The sequence below is a fragment of the Ahaetulla prasina genome, chromosome 2 (genome assembly GCF_028640845.1).
Source record: "Ahaetulla prasina isolate Xishuangbanna chromosome 2, ASM2864084v1, whole genome shotgun sequence".
Taxonomy (NCBI): domain Eukaryota; kingdom Metazoa; phylum Chordata; class Lepidosauria; order Squamata; family Colubridae; genus Ahaetulla; species Ahaetulla prasina.
In genome coordinates, this window is record NC_080540.1 from 138942029 (window position 1) to 138964419 (window position 22391).

Genomic DNA, 22391 nt, shown 5'->3' on the forward strand with positions numbered 1-22391 from the left:
TCAAGAAAATAATTAAATAGTTATCATAACTATGACTATCTTTAGAGTTGTACCTTTTGCTTTGCAAAAATGCTCCTGTATCATATAGTAAACTACAGCAGGGGTGTCAAACTCAAGGCCCAGAGGCCAGATTTGGCCTGCTGGCCCGTGGGGCCACCCTGGAAACAGCAAAGGACCAGCCCACTGTGCCTGTGCCAGTGAAAATGGAGCTTAGCCTGAGCTCTATTTTCGCTGGCAGAGGGTTGCAGGAGGCTGTTACAGCTGAAAATGGAGCTCGCAAGGGCTATGGACGGCATAGGAGACCGTTTTTGCTGGCAGAGTGCTCAGGCTACCACAGACACCCCCGAAACAAGTGACGTCAAGCTGGCCATGCCCACCCTAGCCCCCCAAGGTCAAACACAACCATGATGCAGCCCTCAATGAAATCGAGTTTGGCACCCTTGATCTACAATATCGGGAAATTGCCTTCCCATCTTCATTCTGAGATGGGATTAAATATATTATAAGTACCACCCAACAAATATTTTTGTAAGACTCTCCATCCTTTTTTGGTGTTTTGTTTTGTACCCATTACATCTGCCACTCAGAAAGGCCTCCTTTCCCCACATCCCACCGAGCTTCCTGTTACCAGTTACACAGTTACCTTTTCCATTTTTGATTTGGCTTGAGCTCGCTCACGGCGCTTGAGTTCTCCTTCAATTACATCAAAGAACTCTTTATGCACTCGTTTCATAACTTCATGTGGCTTTTCTTCCTCCACATCTTCTTTGGCCTCTTCATCCTTGCCTTCCAGCTTGGTTTTCTCCTTGAGACGCATTTCACGGTGGCGTGCCTCCAGAATCTTCTCTCGCTTCGTCTCCCGCTCAAACATCTGAGATGCACATTGTTATGAGTGAAAAGCATTCAACTAAGTTCTGCCCATAGTTATTGTGATAGCAACACTCTTCTATTCTACAGGGAACCAATAACAGGTAGATAGTGGGAAAATTGCCTGTCCCAATAATATATTACTGAATGTTTGTATTCCACCAGCAGCAGCACTCTATTGATGGAAGGGATCTGCTGCTCACTTACTGTCTCATAAAGCAATAATTTGATGAAACACTATTGCTTGTACACGGTGGTTTAGCTCTTTTGAAAGACAGTATTAACAGACCACCTTGGCTGGTTTATATCAATGGAAGTAAAGGCTTCCTCAGGCTGAACCTGATACCTGATTCCCTTGGGAGAAAGATGGAAATGTTTGTTTCTCTTCCAAATATTAATCCGCTCTGACTCTGGTTAGCTTTTTTTTTTTTTTTTGAGATCCAGTCCAAATTTGCTTGGAACTATCATATGTTGTGGCATTTATGCTAACAAGAATACTTAAGAAAAAAAAGGATATAGAGAACAAAGATGGAAAACTCGAATTCAACCCAGAGAAGGAACAATTTCACTTCAGTTCTCAGAGGTTTTTTTGCCTGGCACTTTGCCCATTTGCGACAAGCAGGAGATACTCACTGCTGAGGCCAGGTTCTTCTCATTCCGTTGCAAAGTACAGAGGCCAGAAGAAAATTCCAGAAGCGTTACTGTGCCCAGCTTGGATCCACAGCCAATAAAACGCCCATTATCCTGCAAACGCAGACTGAAGAGAGGCTCGTCGCAAACCTGACGGGGGAAGACCAATTCAGGAGGCAAAAAAATATATCCATGTCAACTCTTTCTCATCTTTAAGACAACATGTAGACTTACCATAAAATATATGTAATCCTCATAGAAGGAACCATTTAGGCCATTGAGATCAACTTCCTACTCAGTGAAGGAATCCTAATGAAAGTTATCCAGTCTGTTTGGAGATATCCAGTGATATCCAATTCATCACCTTCTTAGGTAACTGACTTGACATTTGGCTAGAATTTGATTTTCTATTAACTTTAGACTTTAGTGCATTGAGTACTAGAGTGCAATTGCAACCTGTTTTGAAGACCTTGGATCTTATTCTAATTCAATTGTCAAACAAAAGAGGTTTCCCTCCCCATATATTTCTTCTATAAAGTTGATTTTTATGTTGTCTTTCGATAGTAAGATGAGCGGCATATACACTTTATAAATAAAATAAGTAAAAATAAGGGAAAAAAACAGGTTTATAAATGGGCATTTCTGTTTCAGCAGTGATTATTATTCTTTGCAAACAGTCTTACACTGAAACTTTAAAGCACGCACACCCTTACTAAAATATGGATTGGGGCTAGTTTCAGTTATGATAATGCACACTGGGCTGCAAAATTTCTAGGATCCAATTTTGCGGAAGTTTAGTCTTTTGAGCTTTTGCACTTGTACTGGAGCCCATCTTCAGAGTCTGAAAGTTTGGAAGACTACACCTTGAGTCCTGGTGACTGACCAAGATAGGATCCTGCAACATTATCCTGGGACACATATATTTACCTTCATACGTGCAAAATTTTGCCTCGGTGAGAAAGTGGCAAATTGTGTGATTGACATGCCAGTACAGTAGCATCAAAACAATTGTGGGTATGAATTCCTAGAGCCAGCAAAGTGACCTCAGTAGTATGAGTTGATATATCAAATCAGAGAAATCTTATAAGTAATGCAATTTAAGAGAGAAGATCTTACAACAAAAAGATAGGGATATAGAAACTCATGGGGCAAGGCATGCGTGGTTGTTTTCCATGTCCTTAAATTACCTTCAGGTGGAGTGTAGGATCATTTTGTTTGAACAGGAAGTCCCAAACATCAAGGGTCCCATCCATCTTAGTAGTGAAGAAGACAGCAGGTCGAGTTGTGCTCCAACACCCATCTGTGAGATAAGCCATATGGTATCTGCCAAAAACATATTGGGTTTTTTTTTCTGTGCTAGTCTCCCTTTGAAAATCCTACTTTGAAAGATGGCCTAAAAATACTCTAAATAAGTAAATGTTTGTTCTCTTCTATTACAAAGGATTCATTTAGGCTAGTTGCAATTTGTAAGTCCTTTTGTACAAAGTACAGGAATCCTACTTGTAAATGTTGAGGTCTGGGCTTGAAATACCTGCATATTGTACTTGACTTACAATAGTTCATTTAGTGACCTTTTGAAGTTACCAAGGGATTGAAAAAAGTGACATGACCGTTTCTCACACTTAATGACCCTTGCAGGATCCCCATGGTCACATGATCAAAATTCAGACACTTGACAATTTACTCATGAATTTTCCAGTGTCTCAGGATTTATATGATCACCTTTTGTGACCGTCTGGCAAGCAAAGTCATTGGGGAAGCCAGATTCACTTAACAATTGTGGCATGGAAGGTTGTAAAATGGGGCAAAATTCACTTGACAAATGTCTTGCTTAGCAACAGATTTTGGATTCAATTGTGGTCATAAGTCAAGCATTACCTGTACCAAATACTTTTATAGACATTTCTTTATTTCCAATATTTATAGCCCTCTTTAATCCTAAGAGACCCTGCGGTAAGTAATAGCAAGATAAAATATACAGAGTAAAAACTAAAAGGGTAAAATTTGTAACAAAAGTCAACTATCAGCCCAAAAGCACATTTAAGCAAGATGGTTTTAATTTGTTTACAAAAGGCATGCAGGTTTGCATGTCGTCTGCTTTCCCAGGATAAAAGAGGAAGATATTCTATTCATTTATTTTTTCATCTAACCAACCATATATGGTATGTGTATATGTGCATCATCTATTTGTGTGGATATGACAAATGTGAGAAAAAGAATGAGGCAGAACTTGCTAAATAACAATCAACCAATAAATTCTGTAATACCAAGTTTTTTTTTTGTTTTTTTTTTTTTTTGTTTACATTTATACCCCGCCCTTCTCCGAAGACTCAGGGCGGCTTACAATGTATAGGGCAATAGTCTCATTCTATTTGTATATATTTACAAAGTCAACTTATTGCCCCCCCAACAATCTGGGTCCTCATTTTACCTACCTTATAAAGGATGGAAGGCTGAGTCAACCTTGGGCCGGGCTCGAACCTGCAGTAATTGCAGGCTTTGTGTTCTTAATAACAGGCCTTACCAGGCAGAGCTAAACCGGTGGGGGCAGCGGGGAGTAAGGTTTGGATATTACTACCATTATAGTTCTTTACTTTACCATTACTGCCGTTATAGTTCTTCCTAATTGGAAGTGTTGAAATTTATATAAAACAATGTGTTTTCAGTAAACAAAAACATTTCTGATCAAATAGTTTCTTCATCCAAAGCATTTCAATTTCTGTAACCCGAGTTTCAATTCATGAAATCAACAAAATGGTTAGCTTTAATTTGGAAGGAAGGCCTCCGTGCCCCCCCCCCCAGCCTAGAGTTCTGGTTTTTAAACAGACAATTGAAAAATGGTTGCCATAGGGATTAGGCTTCAGTCAACGTATGAGACAATGGACCAGTGTGAAGAAGATACAAAGTTGGAGACTTCTGATGGCTCTGAGCCCAGAATGTACTCTGATAAAAAAAATTAGGATTATATGACTACTGCCCAGATAAAAGGGAAGCTGTTTCGGGACAGTGAAAAAAAAAAAGCGATATGATTTTTTTCCTCCCAACCCACCATCTGCTAACACAGGACCTTCTTCTTTTTAGTTACTGTAATACAGGATGAGGGCTGGGAGTAATGAAAAAGCAGAATGTATCAGAAATAGAAAGAAATTAGAGAATGTGAGACGTAGAAAGTATCTCTTCTTTTACCAGCTCTTTTCTCATTCCAATTAATGTGTTAATTATTTTTGCAGATTTCACTTTGTTATTGTAACACATGTTTGTGATTTTTACTTAAAGAAGCATTTCTTTATTTAAATCTAACTTGACAGATAGAATCCATCTAAGTTTGCCAGTCTCACTGTTCCGTTTCCTACCTATGAAGAATTTTCAAGTGAAACTCAAAATTGGCTATTTTTTAAAAATAGTTTCTTCATTTGCTGCATGGATTAAGCTGGATACTTTGCTTTGAACCTCCACATTTTGCCTCTGGAATATGCCTTCTCCCCTTTAAATAGGAATGTATGTAAAAGTTATGCCATCAGACCTGGAAACCCCAAAGGATGGGGAACTAATGACATGGCTGCATTACTATGGACATCCTCCATTTGTTATTCCCATTTAACTTTTTTATAGTTTTTAAATGCTTTTAATATTTATTGACATAATTTTATTGTTTTAGCTTTGTTGTATGCTGCCCAGTGTCACTTGGATGTGAAATGGGCAACTCTAAACATTAGATGTTATTTGCCCCTCACTTTGCTCTTCAGTGTAAGTAGTTCCCCACTTTACTTTTCATTTAATATCCCATTACAATTTATATGAAATGCATTCACATATGAAGATGCTAATAACACCTTTGTGGTTAAACAAGGTATCATTATATATGTTTTTGAGAATGAATTTCAATCCATTTTATCAGATGGGCTGGGATCCACAAAAACCTATGCAATAATAAAATGTTAAGACCTCTTTGATATTCTTATAGAAAGTATGTGAAGCAAATATTTTACCTGCCTTTTGCTTTCTGCTATCAGTGTTATTGGCAGGGTCTAGGAAGAGGACCTTTTATGCTGCTGCCCCTGCATTGTGGAATTCCTTGCCCTCAGAGGAGAGGAAAGCCCCCAATTTCTTGGCCTTCTGCAAAGGAGTCAAAACTTGGCTGGGTAGCCTTGTGTAGGAGACACAGGGGCCCAAACAACCATATGACTGGTTGGCCCTATGAGAATACCTCCCCCCCCCCATTCACCTGTATTCTAATCCCCTATCTTGGAATTCATCATCTTTTAATTTTTAAAAAATGTTTTATATTTTTTTTAAAAAATAATCCTAAATTATTCTGATTGTAATGTATAATTTTACTGATTAAATTGTACTCTGGGCACCCAGAGCCCTTCTCCTAGGAAGATGGGCGGTTAAGAAATATGAACTATAAATAAATTAAATTAAAAATAATGGCTTCGCAGAGTTACCTACTTAGTCCACATGATGCATGATTCTTTGCTCTCTTCTGACCAAATGCGTGCTGTCCAATCCCCAACAGTCATAAAGTTCTTGGGGTAGAAAGGATTTCTTGAAAGAGAATAGATGGGGCCGTGGTGGCCACTGAACGTGCAGACAATTTTTTCAGCAGGTGTCTTTGCCTTGCGGTTACAAGAAATTACAATCCCTTGCTCTGTTCCCACCATGAATTTGGTTGGCTGTGGAAGGCCAATGAAAAGTTACAAATTACTTGCATGTTTGGAACTTCTATTTGCTTGACAAACAATACTTCCTAAAAAAGAAAGTAAAGTAAAAAGGAACAATCTACCCATCTAGTCTGCTCGATGCATATGGAGAAGAAAGACGGGGTAGTATTATTTGCAGAAACAGTGCTGCAGAATTTATTAACAAAGTCTAGACATGGCATTCATAATGTTCAAAATGACATGATTTTATTTTAGCTGGTCATCATGTGGTGTGCGAACAGGATGTACACATAATTAACACCTGCGTTTTTATGTTCTCACCTGCATCGACCACAATATTTTGATATCTTCACAACAGGGTACAGCAATAACCATTTAATATGAAAGACAAGCTCTGTGATATTGAAAATACAAGTATACTTTTCAAAGAATAATATGAAATAAAGTTCAAACTTTGGAAGCAAATATGATTCGAGAAATTATGTCTGTTACCCTAAACAGGCAGCTTATAATTCTGCAGCAAAGCATGGAGTGTGTGTGTGTGTGTGTGTGTGAATATTTTTTTTCAATGCAGGGGAAAAGAAACCTGCTTCTTTTATGAATTTTGCATGAACTTAATTTATTTCAAAGCTCTGATGTTAGATCTGCAGCCTGCATGTGTGTATATATGTGTGCTCATCCGTGTGTGTGTGTGTCTCTCTCTGTGCGTGTGTGTGTGTATTTGACAGAGAGAAAGAGAGAGAAAATAAGACCACAAGTGTGATAGACAGAGATGTCCTTATCAATTTAGCCACCCTACTATTTCTCAGAAAACTATATTCACCTTGATTAGGGACTTGCTTGACCATGTAACAAAAAAAAAAAAAGATGTTTATCGAGACCTGTACCTACTGGCTATAGGGATAAGGCTACAGCAGTTAGCTCCCTGGTAAATTATCACTGGTCTCCCTCCCCACACCTCAAGTAGCAGTCTCTTTGGAATGAGATTTAACACGGTGTTTAAAAAGTGTGTTTGTCAACATGGAAATGAGCAATATGTTGCCAGTTGGATTTTTAGGATAAATAATTCCACTGGTATCCACTATGCAGTTTTCAACCTTCATCTGCAGACTTCAAAAAGGGAAGTTAGATAACGTGATGGCATACAGGCATGTTTGAACAGAAGGCCCTCTGGCGTATGAGCTGAGTTTTCGGTTATAATAAATATTCCTATGCACATTTTTTTTTGAAAATGGAAGGCAGTTATGCACTAATGTCCATTCATTTGGTCAAGGTTCTTCAGTACTTGTCAACTCTCCCAATAAAGCCCTAGCAACTTGACACTGTGGCTGTCAAGGTATACTACAAAACATTTATAACCATGCCATTAAAATAAATTGTAGGTCTAACTGCATATTTTTAAATTGATATTGCATTCATTCTCCATATTACCTAAACACTTTTGCTGCTATGAGTTTCATCTCCAAAAGGCATTTCCCTCTTTTATACAGGTAGCCTTTGACTTACAAGCATTGGTTTACAAAGTTACAGCAGCACTGAAAAAAAATGACTTACAACTGGTCCTTGCACTTAAGACTGTGACAGGATGCCCATAGTATGTGATTAAAAATTAGGATCTTTGGCAACTGGCATGTATTTATAATGGTTGTCGTGTCGTGGGTTTATTATAGTTTATAGATTATATTTCTAGAAAAAAGGAAAACAGCACATTTCTGAATTACAGAATTTCAGGTAGTCCTCAACTTACAATGATGATTGAGCCCAAAATTTAGGTTGCTAACTGAGAAATTTGTTGAGCAAGTTTTGCCCCATTTTACAACTTTTCTTGCCACATTTGTTAAGTGAATTGCTGCAGTTGTTAAATTAGTAACATGGTTGTTAAGTGAATCCCCACTGAATTTTCTTCTCAGAAGGCTGCAAAAGGTGATCATATGATTCCGGGACACTGCAACCAACAAAAATGTCAAGCATCCAAATGTAAATTGCATGACCATGGGGATGCTGTAATGGTCATAAGTGTGAAAAGGTCATAAGTCACCTTTTTCAGTGCTGTTGTAACTGTGAATGGTCACTAGGTGAATTGTTGCAAGTCAAGGACTAGCTGTACTGTTCTTCTCTCTGTATGGGAAGACTGCTCTGTTTAGTTCTTGATAGGAAATCATTACCATAAGAAAGGCTGAGCACCAAAGAATTGAGGCCTTTGAACTATGGTGCTGGACAAGACTCCTGTGAGTCCCTTGGACTGCAAGGCGATCAAACCGGTCAATCCTAGAGGAGATCAACCCTGATTGCTCTTTAGAAGGCCAAATTCTGAAGATGAAACTCAAATACTTTGGCCACCTAATGAGAAGGAAGGACTCACTGGAGAAGAGCCTAGTACTGGGAAAGATTGAGGGCAAAAGAAGAAAGGGATGACAGAGAATGAGGTGGTTGGATAGAGTCACTGAAGCAATAGGCATGAGCTTAAATGGACTCCAGAGGATGGTAGAGGATAGGAAGGCTTGGAGGAACATTGTCCATGGGGTCGTGATGGGTCAGACACGACTTTGCAGCTAACAACAAGGAAATTATTCCTGATTTTAAAATCCATTTTAAAAATCCAATTTTTTTACTTAATAGGTATTATAATTTAAAAAGTCAAAAAAGGAAATAAAAAACAATACTAATAAAAGAAGATTAAAAAATATTAAAAATTATAACAATGAAATATAAAAAACCAACATAAGAGATGAGATATTAGTGGATAATCAAAATTTCAGCTGACCGACTATTATACGATACTGCTAATATATTCTAATACACCTTTAAAACTTTAAAATATTATAAGATATTTCATACTTAATTTATAGTCAAAATATTTTTCTATTGAGCTTTAAATATTAGTAGGCATATTGCTATCCTTAGTTTCTGATGCTATAAACAAAAAACTTTTAGGAAGGACAGTGCCTGAGAGTAGGGGTGAAATCCAGCAGGTTCTGACAGGTTCTGGTAGCGGAAATTTCGAGCAGTTCTGAGAACCAGTAATAGAAATTTTGAGTAGTTTGGAGTACTGGCAAATATCAACTCTGGCTGGCCCCAGAGTGGGGTGGGAATGGAGATTTTGTAGTATCCTTCCCCTGGAGTGGGGTGGCAATGGAGTTTTTGCAGTATCCTTCTCCTGCCACGCCCACCAAGCCACATCCACAGAACCAGTAGTAAAAAAATTTGCATTTCACCACAGCCTGAGAGGTTTTGGATTGTATAAAGACTGGACCGTATAGATGCTTCGATTTACTGGAAGTCAAGGGTGCTAAAAGACAGAATCTTGCAGGATCTGAATAAAATAAAGTTGAGATAAGGCCTGAATTGGAGATTTATTTAAATGAACTTGAAAATCTTCCTTTGCAAAGTCAACGTCTAAAACAGAGATTGCTGTAAAGACTCCATATTGTGTTTCTGTCTACTGAGCAGCAAGTTCAAAGCAATGTATCGTAAATAAAAGCATGTGGTTTATATTCATGTCAGGATTTGGTAAACAATATTTAATCAGAGAAATATATATTTTGAAATCTGATGATAACATATCTGCCTTTCTTTATAATTAAAATGAACAAGTGAAATATATTTTAGTTTATAGTACCTTCATCTGACCATGGATGAATACTACATTTGCTACAATATATTGGTCGATACAATACTAACAGACAGAAAAAAATATTAAGAAGAATTTACATTGCTGTTGCTAAATTATGTTTAATGGTGTGTCAACACTGTGAAATTACCTTTTTCATATTGTTTTGTAGGACTCCAATAAAGTGTTATTTTAATAGAATATTAAAAATACAAGTGTAATTTTATCTTCCTTCAATAACTCATAAGCAATCCATACCAATTCATTGGTGCATTATTCTATTATGCACTTATGTTATTTTTAGTTTTAACTACTGTATCACAGTCTGAACAAGGCAAATTGAATGAGGAGGGTTTGGAAACCAAAGACAAACCAAACTAGATCGCAATGCACCTTTTGATTAATCTTGCTTTGCAAGATTACACAATATTCTTTATTGAATACCAGGTCCTTATTTCCGTCCTTAGCCCTTTCGAGGGACAGACAGCGGTTTTAGATATTCCTTATTACAAAATCTTGATTTTCCATGACTTGCTGCCAGTTTATATAATTTTATTTTCTTTCGATGCCATCTTAATTCAATTTTTTTCCCCAAAGGAAAAAAGAATACAGCTTTAATTATTGCAATTTCACTTAAGGATGATATACAGTATATATCTTTCCTGTTCGTAGTACGCTTTTACTACAAATTAGGAATTATGATGGCTATGTATGATACCTACATATATTGTTGTGACAAAATAAATAAATAAATAAAATAAATAAATAAAATAAAAGATATTCTACTGGATCCAAAGTCTAAGAAAAGAACTAATGAAAGATTTCAGAGGAAACAGAGAGAATATCCAACAAGTACTTACCATTGTTGGCTCAAACTCCAATGAAATGGCTCCTAAAGCATTTTGTAGGATGCCTTTTCTACTGATATCCATAACAAGTGTCTCAGTGGGCTCAGATAGTTTGCGAATGTCCCACCACAAAACCTGGCCAAAAAGAAATGCACGTTAATTGCTATTAGATTTCTTAAATTGGCCCATGTTTATGTGGGTAGTTTAAACTGAGGCGGAAACAATGTGATTGCATGATAATTGTTTGCTATCCTGTACCTCCTATTGCTTTACTCAATTTTACCATCTGGAACTAGGTTGGAAGCTAAAAGTATTGTAGCCTATTGCTTTTAAGGTTGGTTTAATTATTTTCTACATGACTATCATCATAGATATACTTACATTAATATTTTCAGCAGTCTAAACTTTAAGGAATATCAACTGTATAAAACTATGTCCTAAAATGTCCAACATGGCTTTGTACCACAATTATTCTAGAGTATTTTATGTGCTTAGCAATTATCCTAGTTTTTACTTTAAATCTAAATTCTGCTATTATTCTCCCAGCTCAGAGCTTTATCTGAAAATTTAATGTTCCATAGCTGAATAAATATGTGATGCTTAAAGACACAGAAACTTTATTTACTGCTCTTGGTGTGTACAAATCAGCTAAATTCTCCTAGATACTGGTATTGTAGGTAACTTATAAAATTATCATCAAATGCTGGATCAGATTATTAACAAATACCATTTGTCACTGAGTTAGCCAAGAGTAATGAATAATAAGTGCACAAGCTATTTTTAAAACAACAGAGCGAAGAGTCAAACCATTGCAAACCAAAGTGGCTCTTATTTCTCTGAGCTCTGGAACCATTGTTGCAAACTGATGCAAAGACTACCAATTTCGTTATAGGTAACTGTGACAAGCCACATGATCTATGCCTAGCTTTCTTCGTTGTAACCTGTCCGTCAGTGGAGCCTGAGAAGCAATCGGTTCCTGTTTTTGACTGCAGCCAGATAGCATTATACACAGGATCTCGATGACTAAGCTCAACTGCAGTTAATTCCACAGGTAGTGATCCTTTCCGGGTGTCCCAGTAAGCTGAGGGATAATGAAAGACAGTTGAGAAACATTATTAGTGTTCATTTTTATTTATCATTGCAATTATTTTTAAATAAAAATAATTGAAAATGGCTTACAAGTAATATAAACAATTGCAGCTAAAATTGCAGTAAATAATACAGTAAATAGCAATAGCACTTAGACTTATATACCGCTTCACAGTGCTTTACAGCCCTCTCTAAGCGGTTTACAGAGTCAGCCTATTGCCCCCAACAATCTGGGTCCTCATTTTACCCACCTTGGAAGGATGGAAGGCTGAGTCAACCTTGAGCCTGGTGAGATTCGAACTCCTGGCAGTGAGCAGTGAGCTAGCCTGCAGTACTGCATTCTAAGCACTGTGCCACCACGATTCCTCAAAGAAAGAAAAATCCTGGAAGTGTCCTCCTAACAGAGCTTTGGTGGAAATAGTCTGATGGATCAGTAGCAGTGATGATGGCATGAAGAGCTCAGCTGAGCAGACTCCAGGAGTGATCTTCACCTTTCTTCTCTACTACCCACTCTCAATTTATTTCTTAAATTTATATGCCACCCATCCTGCCAAGAGGCGACTTGAGGTGGCTTACAACCAAGTAAAACATGCTAAAACAGTAAATATTAAAATAATAAATATCAATGTTAAAATTAATTTTAAATTAACAAAGATGGCAAAGAAGGGAACAGGGTGTAAAGATAGCAGTACTGAAGCTGCCTCTCAGCTATCTTCCCTTAAAAATTACGTTAATACAAGTTTATTACATCTGATTATTTCAAAATGACTATGTCAAAACGTGGAATGAAGTTAAAAAAACATATGTCAAGATGGGGCAAATACAGTTGTCACTGTTGGAGAGAATTTATGTGATCAAGGTGAATATTTTACCTAGAGTGTTACTTTTGTTTCAGACAATACTTGTTTTGATAACTGATGTACCGTTTAACCAATGGCAGAAGGAAATATCTAGATTTGAATGGCAGAGGAAAAAATCCTGAGTTAAATATAAGGTACAACAAGATGCAAAGGAAAGAAGAGGACTTTAAAATTTTTGCATTAGAGAATTCCTCTTGTCTGATGTATGTAGGCTGAGTTTCTGCAGATGCAGTGTTGAAATATATTTGCTATCTGCAGTTTATATGGCATATATTTTGGCAGCTGGAAGCAACAGAAATCCTTCTCATTGGGCTGTTACTGATTGTGTGGGGAGATCTATGAAGAATGAAGTAAAATCATTTCTCTGTTCCTAATGTCAACAATAACTCTGTAAAATGTGATTGCAGTTGAACATGGCAAACATTATTGGAGGCATCTTTAAGTCAAAAGCCACATGTAAGTAAAGCATTGGATAGAAATAGATATATCAAATAGGGCCAATTCATCCTGTTTTCAGCAATTCATTCAACCAAGAGTAAAATGATTTTTTCTTTACATTCATTATCAGATTTCCCTTACCGATCTGTCCATTGTAACATCCTCCAATCAGGATATGTGAATCTTTGGGGTTGTACTCTAAGCAAACCAGAGGTGAAGCAGGCTGGAAAACCATATCTGGTTTATTGGGGATTTCTAACAAAAGGGAGAAAAAAGATAGATATGTGAAAAAAAAAGAAACAAGCATAGTATAGTTGCCTCTTAAGTTTCCAATTCTCATGAAATGAGGGGTGAAGTATCTATTTTATTCTTCCTCTTCTCACATTTCATCTTTCCTTCCTAGGTGCTATAGGCTAGCGGTCACCAACCTTTTGGACCTCAGGGACCACTAAATTCATAATTTTAAATCCCACGGACCACTAATATGATCTGCCCAATGACCAGGTAGGCGTGGCTAGGTGGTCATGTGACTGGTTGGGCATGGCCAACTCAATGTCACTCACGTTGAGGGGCGCCTGACCGGTCTCTACTCGCCCCTACCCTGCCAGCCACTCCTCACTTCCCCGCCCGGGCTCCTTAGGGCCCCAACAGGAAGCAGCTGTTGGAACTAAGCAGCCACCATGAAAAAGAGTGGCTCAGTTCAAATTGGATGTGACCAAGAAACAGGCTCAGCAGAAGCCCTCACTGAGGACTACAAGCATAGGCTTTCCAAGCTGAGGGAAGACCTGTGGGAGTGCAAGGCCAGGTACTGGTGGTGCCTGGAGGCTCAGCGGGCTGAGGTGGTGAGCCAGTTCCAGGCCATGATACAATCCCACTGGAACAAGGCCCTCTGCTCTTTGCCACCACTGGCATTTCCCTCCAGCCTTCGCCCAAAGCTCCGTATCAGGAGGCTGAAGCAGATCCCAAGTCAGAATTTTTGCCCCTCTTTGACCTGCACAAAAAGACACCGAAGGGGGAGACTCTGCAGCAACACAAACGTTCATTGCACATATCTGGCCCAGGGGCATAGTTTGAGGACCCCTGATTTAGTGCAACATAAGAAATGCAAATAATTTTTCTGCGGACCACCAAAATTTTCTCATGGACCACGAATGGTCTACGGACCACCAGTTGATGACCACTGCTATAGGCAATCACCTCTGCTCCCCAGTCTGCTTGCACAAGAAAATAGGGAAAAGTCATCTGAAAAATGAATGTGCTTCAAAAGGAAGAAAAGAAAGAGACTGGTTTGCATAGCTAATTAGATGAGTTTTTACAGTACAGGTAGTCCTCGACTTATGATTACAATGGAGCCCAAAATTTCTGTTGCTAAGCAAGGCAGGTGACTTTTGCCTCATTTTATGACTTTTCTTGCCACAGGTGTTAAGTGAATCACTACAGTTGTTAAGTTAGTAACATAATTGTTAAATGAATCTGGCTTCCCCATTGACTTTGCTAGGAGTGCAATGGCTCATGTGGTTAGGACGCTGGATTGGAGGTTAGCAAGCCTGTGTTCGAGACCCAAATGCTGCTGTGTGGTGGGGTGAGCTCCTGTCACTTGCTGTAGCTCCTTGATGAGGACATGAAGGGAGCCCTCACTGGCATCCCCCAGAAAACAGTAATGTCACCAGCTAATCTTTTCAACCCAGAAACACCTTAAATGGTATCTCCAACATGAATGGGATGGAGATTGACTTTTCTTGTCACAAAAAAGTGATCCCTTGACCCTGGGACACTGCAACCAACATAAATACATGCTAGACCACAGGGATGCTGCAGTGGTCATAAATATGAAACATGATCATAAGTACTTTTTTTCAGAGTTATTGTAACTTCGGATGGTCACTAAACAAATGGTTGTATGTCAAGGACTATCTCTACATACAGCCATAAAATTATTAGTTGGTTGAGAAGTAACATGCATTTCTGTACAAGCAAAAGAAGTACCCAATATGGAAATTGGGATATCAGCCTCTAAGCAGGCCTGTTAAAAAGCTGCTTTCTTCCAATAGAGCTGTGAAAGAGGGATGATCCAGTCCCTCCTTGCCTCTCCTATTGCTTTTTGGAGAATTGGTAACAAAGAAGTATTTCCTCCTGTCTGCTTTCTTCACACCAGGTAGGGTGACCATAATAAGAAGACGGTATTCATTCCTAGTAGTGAAGGAATGGCTCAGTCGATTAAAAATAAAATAAAATAAAAAAGCTGTATAATTTTTTAAAATACTGTATACAAATAATAACCACAGTGTTTTCGCCACTTACCAAGGTCCCATATATATGAGTCGTAGGACATATCTTTTGAACTCCGTTGGAACTCAAGGTTGGAATAAGCTACGGCCAACTTCCGGCTTCGGTCAGGGTGCCAAGAGAGATGAGTTGCAGTTCTTTTAATTGGGTTCGGGTCCCTTTCATGTAAAAGCCCAATAAATAACACATTTAAGGTGCATTCATTTGCTAAGATGGATTGTACTGTGACATATCTCTGGGAAATGAGTTTCATATACATCTGTCATAGCAGATCATGCTTTAAAAAGACCCCCTGGGAGTACATTCAGTGGGAAAAAAATACATTAAAATGTCCTTTTTAAAGTCCCAAATGCCTATAAATCCTTACACTGAAAAGAAATTATTTAATTAATTTAAGACCACATGTCTTGAATATAGCATGCTGCCATATAGAATAAGAATATTGATGTATTCTTTTCAATACTTTCTATATGCTGCCAACAATTCTTTTCTGTAGTCTACATTGAATAAATATATATGAGATTTTCTATTGCAATAAAGTAGCACAAATAGGTGCCAAAATGGAAATTTTCAAAAAGCAGGAAGAACAAACACTACAAACTGAGTTTAATATAATTATCTTGAACAAGGGAACTTTCCTTAGGAGATTATAGTATAAAACAACTGAATTATAGTTTAAGGATAGAACAGCTGAAGTACAGCTATCCAAAAGCTTCACCTCTGCATTCTAGGAGCTAAATTAAAATAATGCAGGGTTATCACATTGTATATGTCAATTAGTCTTTCATTTCAATACAAGAATATAACTGGATCCATGTTCCCACTGCAGGCAACCAAATGTCAATATGAAGTTCTCAAGCAAGAAGTACCCTTGTACCCTCATTTTCTTTTGCAACCAATATTAAAAATTATGGCCTGTCCTATTTGGACGTAATACCTAGTCAATTTGACCAGTAAGCAATTATTTTTCTAAAATGTGTGTGATCAATGTGATTTTATTGATTATCACTATTAAACAATCTGTTTAATATGCTACTATTGGTTCTTTCTACATTTCATTTTCTTCTGGCCTCATTCATAATCCATCTGGATGACAGCAACTAGCTGATCTTGACTGACCTGGAAAAGCTAAGTCAGATCTAGTAGCATTTGGAGGATGAATCATCAGGAATGCCCAGCTGGACTGGGAAATTGGAAAAAAACATGAAAGAAGGCAGTAGGTGATCTATATTGTTGCTAAGAGAATGACACGAACTAATTCATGCAGTCACCAGGAAATAAGCTCAGCTTGAGGGAAGGTTTATCTCTCACTGTTCACAATTTTCTCCATCCCTCATACATTCTGCTGTCTGTTTGTATCTATAAATAAATCAGTCTGCAATCTGTGAGAGCTCCATGCATCTATAAAAACTGACCTTACAAATGCTTGTGCTACTGTTTGTTCATCTGTATAGGGTCTCTAACCTTTAAAAGAAATAGCAGAGATTCTTCAACTTTATTTAGTTGTCTCTCAAAAGCTGGAAGAAGGATAAATGAAGAATCAAGCTTCAGTCTGCCATTTTATAGCTTCCTTGGTTGCTTTGAATTATTTGCTGGTAAAAAGGATTTCCAACTCACATATCCTTATGGCATGCATTTCAGACTATCAGAAAACTAACAATTTGAAGTACCGTAACTTGCATTCTACAAATAGAGTCTATCAAGATAATTTAGTATGATCAATGTCCACTACACATATTAGAACAACAGTCTGCTGTTTTTTTTTTTTTCATGATATCAACAGCCTTAACAACCATTTTAGCAACAGTTTCTCTAGCTGGATTAAAGCAAAATTTGAAAACATGTTTTTAGCTGTTACCTGAAAAGATTAATAGTTTTTGCGGATGGTGGCTCTTCAGTAACTGCTGCTGTCTCCTCCTCTTCAAAATACTCCTCATAGATATTGATGGCATTGTTCTGTTTGATGCAGTGATCCATCAACTATTTTAATAAAGCAACAGAATCAATCAATGGATGACTGTGCAATTATTTGGTAAATGTAACAAGAACAAAGATGTAAAAGAAGAAAAATAAAAAAGGCAATATTCAAGTTTTTTTTAAACAGACCAATACATAACTAAATGGAATCAAAGATGCTTACACTGCCAAGCTGTGTAATGACATTGATATAATTCTCATCCTTTTCCACTTTTTTCCGGAAACGAATGGTCTGTTCCATTTCTAGTGGGTTGACATCTTTAGGCCAGCCACCTTCCAAGTGGTTAATACCTCGGGTTTCCATTTCAAACCTTTCTGTGTTAACCTAATTTGGAAGAAAGTCAAAGCTATCTTTGGATTGGGGTTATTTGTTTTTATATTTTATCGGGAAAAGCTTCAGATATAAAACTATTATCAATGGTGTTAGTTAACACCACTGACATATTGTACATCACTAGTACTTTTTGCTTGCTTTTTGAAGTATACACATACAGCAAAGCTTTAGAGTGATAGTTATAAATGTTGCAGCACATAGGACATCTTGATGGCTCATTGGATTTTCCATGCATCATACCTGGAGAAGGAACAGCAATGTATAAAGAATGAATTATTAAATATGTGAAAATATTAGATACAACCATACAACACATTGCAAAAATATAAAAACATTGGTTTACCAATGATTATCAAAACTGCCTTTCATCTTACTTTATACCAGGGGTCAGCAATCTTAAACACTCAAAGAGCCACTTGGACCCGTTTTCTACAGAAAAAAAACACACCGGGAGCCACAAAACCTGGGTGGGTGTGACTAACTCAATGTCACTCATTTCCACTCAGTCACATGACCACCTAGCTATGCCTACCCAGCCACAAAACTATTCTCTATGTCTCTCTCCCCCTCTCTCCCCCCAAAGCGCAGCAAAGGTGCGCGTGGGGTGGGTGGCCGCTCGCTTAAGGAGGATCTTAACAGGACGCGGCTTCTGTCCTGCACTAATGCTATTGCCATCATCTTGCCGTATTATCACCCACCCCCGGCAGCTCTTTGGCTGAGAGTGGAGGGAGAGAGAGAGAACATGTATGTGTCTTTCCTGAGGGAGTAACTTTAACTTTGTTGAGGCAATTGAAAAGTTCATGTGGATGTGTACTAGTTGCATATTAGGAAGTCATGTGTATTGCCAAAGCAATATGTTACTCTCTCTCTTATACAACATAAATAGTAATTACTTTGGGGATTTGTATTGCCATTTCAAAGTGAGGAGTTTCCATTCCTGTCCCATCACTGGTTGGCCCGCCCCTCTTATTTCTTTTTTGGACTCCAGCCCGAAGTGGCAGGAAGCGAAGGCTGCCTTATGTGCAAATGTGGCGCAAAGGCAGGTACAGGGCAGCTTCTCTCATGCACTCTCCGGTGACCCTCCTCCCCCTCCTCCTCTCAGGATGCCCGGGCCAGCTGTGGCTGAGCCTGGAGCGTGCGCACACGTGGGAAGACCCTCCTCAAGCGAGTACCAAAGCTCAGGAAAGGTGCCCACAGGGTGGGCAGTGGCTCACTTAAGGAGGTTTTTGCTGCCAGAGTTTTAGTTTAGTTTTAGTTTTATTAGATTTTTATACCGCCCTTCTCCCGAAGGACTCAGGGCGGTGTACAGCCGAAATAAGGGGCTGTAGAAGGCTGTGGCAGTCAAAAACAGACCTTGGGAGGGCTGTGTGCGGCCCTTCCCAGCTCCGTTTTTACTGGCAGAGGCACCATGTACAGGTCCTTCGCTGTTTTCAGGGCAGCCCCCCCGGGCCAGATATAAGCACCCCGCAGGCCAGATCTGGCCGGCAGGCCTTGAGTTTGACATCCCTGCCCTAGACTTTGAAAGCCAGTTGGGTGACTTTAGGCCAGTTACTCTCTCAGCCTAACACACCTCCCAGGGTTGTTGTTGTGGAGAAAATAGGAGAAAGAAAGAGTATTAGATATGTTCACTACCTTGAGTTATTATAAAAATAATCAAGATGGATAAAATAAATAAACAATATCCATATTATGGGTGCCTGTTCATATATAGCAGATAAATTCAGCAAATGAAGTTCTTCTCAGTTCTGTGTTAGAATAAACTACATATTGTGAATCTATTTTGACCATTTTCTGCTTTAAAAGATATTCTTAGTGATTGTAAAAGTGGCAAAATTCAGCAGATAATGCTGGAGAGGACAAGTATATCTACCCATCTTTTCTTTTTTCTATTGTTTCAAACTTTCTCATATAGAAGATCTTTCTCATCTTCACAGGCGTTTCTTATAGGAATAATAGCCACAACACTTATGGTAACAGTTACTTGAGGGAGGAAGAATTTATGAGGTTGCTGTTTTTGAGGGTAGCTATGTGGCTTCCTTATCATTGAGTTCCAGTCTAGATATTACATCATTCCCATTCTTCCTGATATCTTCACCGGGAAAAGTGTTTCTAGGTGAAAACTGATTCTCCATACACTTCTACATATGAGGAACATCACTCTTACAATCCCATTCTGCATTAGTCTACAATATCTGGAAATTATGAAAAACCATCATATCTGGAAAATGCCTAGATAGGGCTGATCAAAGGTATTAAATTACCTGCACATTTATATCAGATGGAAGGTGGATGAAAAACACATATTTCTGGATGATAATGTTGCAAAATGTTGTTATTCATTAAGAAGCCTAATAAAGGATTAGAATTTTCTGATCCTATCATTTGAATAATCCTTTTGTTTTAAAAACAACAACAACAACAAGCCACATTGTACTGATGGCAGAGTTTACAATACATAAAGATCACCTTTTTACATGGAGAAAATCTATGTGGTCACTCGGAATTGAAAACAACTCGACAGGATATAATCAATCAATTTTACATGCATAAGGTAAAGGTAAAGGTTTCCCACGCACATACGTGCTAGTCGTTGCTGACTCTAGGGGGCGGAGCTCATCTCCGTTTCAAAGCCGAAGAGCCAGCACTGTCTGAAGACGTCTCCGTGGTCATATGGCCGGCATGACTCAACGCCAAAGGCGCACAGAACGCTGTTACCTTCCCACCAAAGGTGGTCCCTATTTTTTCTACTTGTATTTTTAGGTGCTTTCGAAACTGCTAGGTTGGCAGAAGCTGGGACAAATAACGGGAGCTCACCCCTTTGCACGGCAGCACTAGGGATTCGAACCGCCAAGCTGCCGACCTTTTGATCGACAAGCTCAACGTCCTAGCTCCTGAGCCACCATGTCCCTTTTACATGCATAGGTGAACAATAATCTTATATTTCTTGCTTATACAAATTATGCATGTCAGATTAGACATGGATCTTGTCAGATAATTTCTTTTGAGACAGAAACAAAATACTGTAGAAATTACTCATTCAAGTTCAAGCAATTTACCTCATGTTCTGACATGTCACTAGCACACTGCACTCCAGTATCAATGGGGTCTCTTTCAATAAAATTTGTTGCTAATACTGGATCTGGCTGAATGTCCACATTGATCTCTGCTGCCCGATCGGAAAAGTTGCATTGTCGACCAAATTCACTGCGCTTCTTCAGATAAACATAGACAATCTCCATGCTGCTCACTTCAAACAGAAAAAAGTTAAACTGTTTTTCTGGTATTACTCGGAGAATTTTCTGCCCCAAGCCTTGCCACGCCCACCAAGCCACACCCATAGAACCGATAGTAAAAAAATTTGAAACCCACCACTGTTCCTGTTTATTATGCCCTAACTTTTGGTGGATCACTTCATGGGATAAAAGTTCATTATTACATGTGACAGACTGATCTTCAGAAGATTATGTCATACTAAAAGTGTTAATATTTAAAAAGCCATAATATTGTACTTGGGTACTGAAATTTGTTGTCTAGTTGAAACAAACATTGTAGTGTATAGGATACAAAGCTAAACAATACTTTAAAAAATTCTTCTTGAGATGTGGTATTCAAAAAGTCTAACTTCGAAAGACCTATGTCATGTAAGTTAACATTCTTGAAGTTCCGGAATTATTTTGTCAAAATAATTATATTATACATATCATGTTCAACAGTGGATAAACTTTAAAAATGAAATATAAAAATATAGAAATAAAACATCATAAAATTATGTTTATAAACCTAGTTTAGTTCATCAAATTCATCATGATTCTTAAATACTGTGAGGAAGAAATATTTTATCATTATCTGAGTGCAACCTCCCAAGGGAAAGAAAAAAGATAAACATTATATGGATATGTGTGTGTGTATACTATGTGTGTGTGTGTGTGTGTATGTATGTGTGTGTGTGTGTGTGTGTATATATATATATATATATATATATATATATATATATATATATAGGTCTTTGGTTGTTCGGGTTTTCTCCCGTGTAAAATTGGAAGTGCCTTGGCGACGTTTCGACGAAGTCCCATTCGTCATCTTCAGGCTTCAGCTTCGTGCTTCTGGGAGCAATGTGTGATCGCAGCTGTTTCTTCCTTTTAACTGCTAGTGGGGGTTTGAACTGATTGGGTGGGAGCTTGGCTGTGCTCTGATTGGATGCGGGGTTTTCTCTGCTCTGATTGGCTGGGGGGGTGTCCTGTGTTGGTGGGGGCTTGGTTGTGCTCAGTCTAGTCTGTGCTGCAGGGGGATTTGAGCTGGTGAGCTGCATAGCTGTTGTTTGGCTTTGTGGTCGTGCTACATCTTCATAGTGGGTGTCAGTCTGCTGCATGAATGGATTGGAGGGGTTTGAAATGGCTAATGTTGCAGCTGCGGTCTGGCTTCTGGTCCTTGGTCGTGCTTCATGATCAGTGTGGGTTTGGGTCTGCTTTCTGGGTGGATGTGCAGTGGTGACATCCTGTGTGGACCTTGTGAGTGTGGGTCTGGTGGGTCTGGGGTCTGGTGTCATTCCTCGTGTTAGGACACCAGACCCACACTCACAAGGTCCACACAGGATGTCACCACTGCACATCCACCCAGAAAGCAGACCCAAACCCACACTGATCATGAAGCACGACCAAGGACCAGAAGCCAGACCGCAGCTGCAACATTAGCCATTTCAAACCCCTCCAATCCATTCATGCAGCAGACTGACACCCACTATGAAGATGTAGCACGACCACAAAGCCAAACAACAGCTATGCAGCTCAC

General features: G+C 38.6%; 1 protein-coding gene across 3 annotated transcripts in view; it reads right to left on the bottom strand.

Annotated features, from left to right (window-relative positions):
- LOC131191985 (dynein axonemal intermediate chain 2-like) overlaps positions 1 to 22391 on the bottom strand; it is an 86720-nt gene that overhangs the window by 58405 nt on the left and 5924 nt on the right. For all 3 annotated transcript variants that reach the window (XM_058170696.1, XM_058170699.1, XM_058170700.1), the window contains exons 3-13: positions 20660 to 20850; positions 17433 to 17594; positions 17151 to 17272; positions 15308 to 15450; positions 13148 to 13261; positions 11561 to 11700; positions 10632 to 10754; positions 5950 to 6173; positions 2685 to 2820; positions 1501 to 1647; positions 644 to 871 (exon numbers count right to left, since the gene is read on the bottom strand). In XM_058170696.1, coding sequence (XP_058026679.1) covers positions 644 to 871; positions 1501 to 1647; positions 2685 to 2820; positions 5950 to 6173; positions 10632 to 10754; positions 11561 to 11700; positions 13148 to 13261; positions 15308 to 15450; positions 17151 to 17272; positions 17433 to 17594; positions 20660 to 20842 — 1722 coding nt within the window. In that variant the 5' untranslated portion in view covers positions 20843 to 20850. The remainder of the gene's footprint in view (positions 1 to 643; positions 872 to 1500; positions 1648 to 2684; positions 2821 to 5949; positions 6174 to 10631; positions 10755 to 11560; positions 11701 to 13147; positions 13262 to 15307; positions 15451 to 17150; positions 17273 to 17432; positions 17595 to 20659; positions 20851 to 22391) is intronic.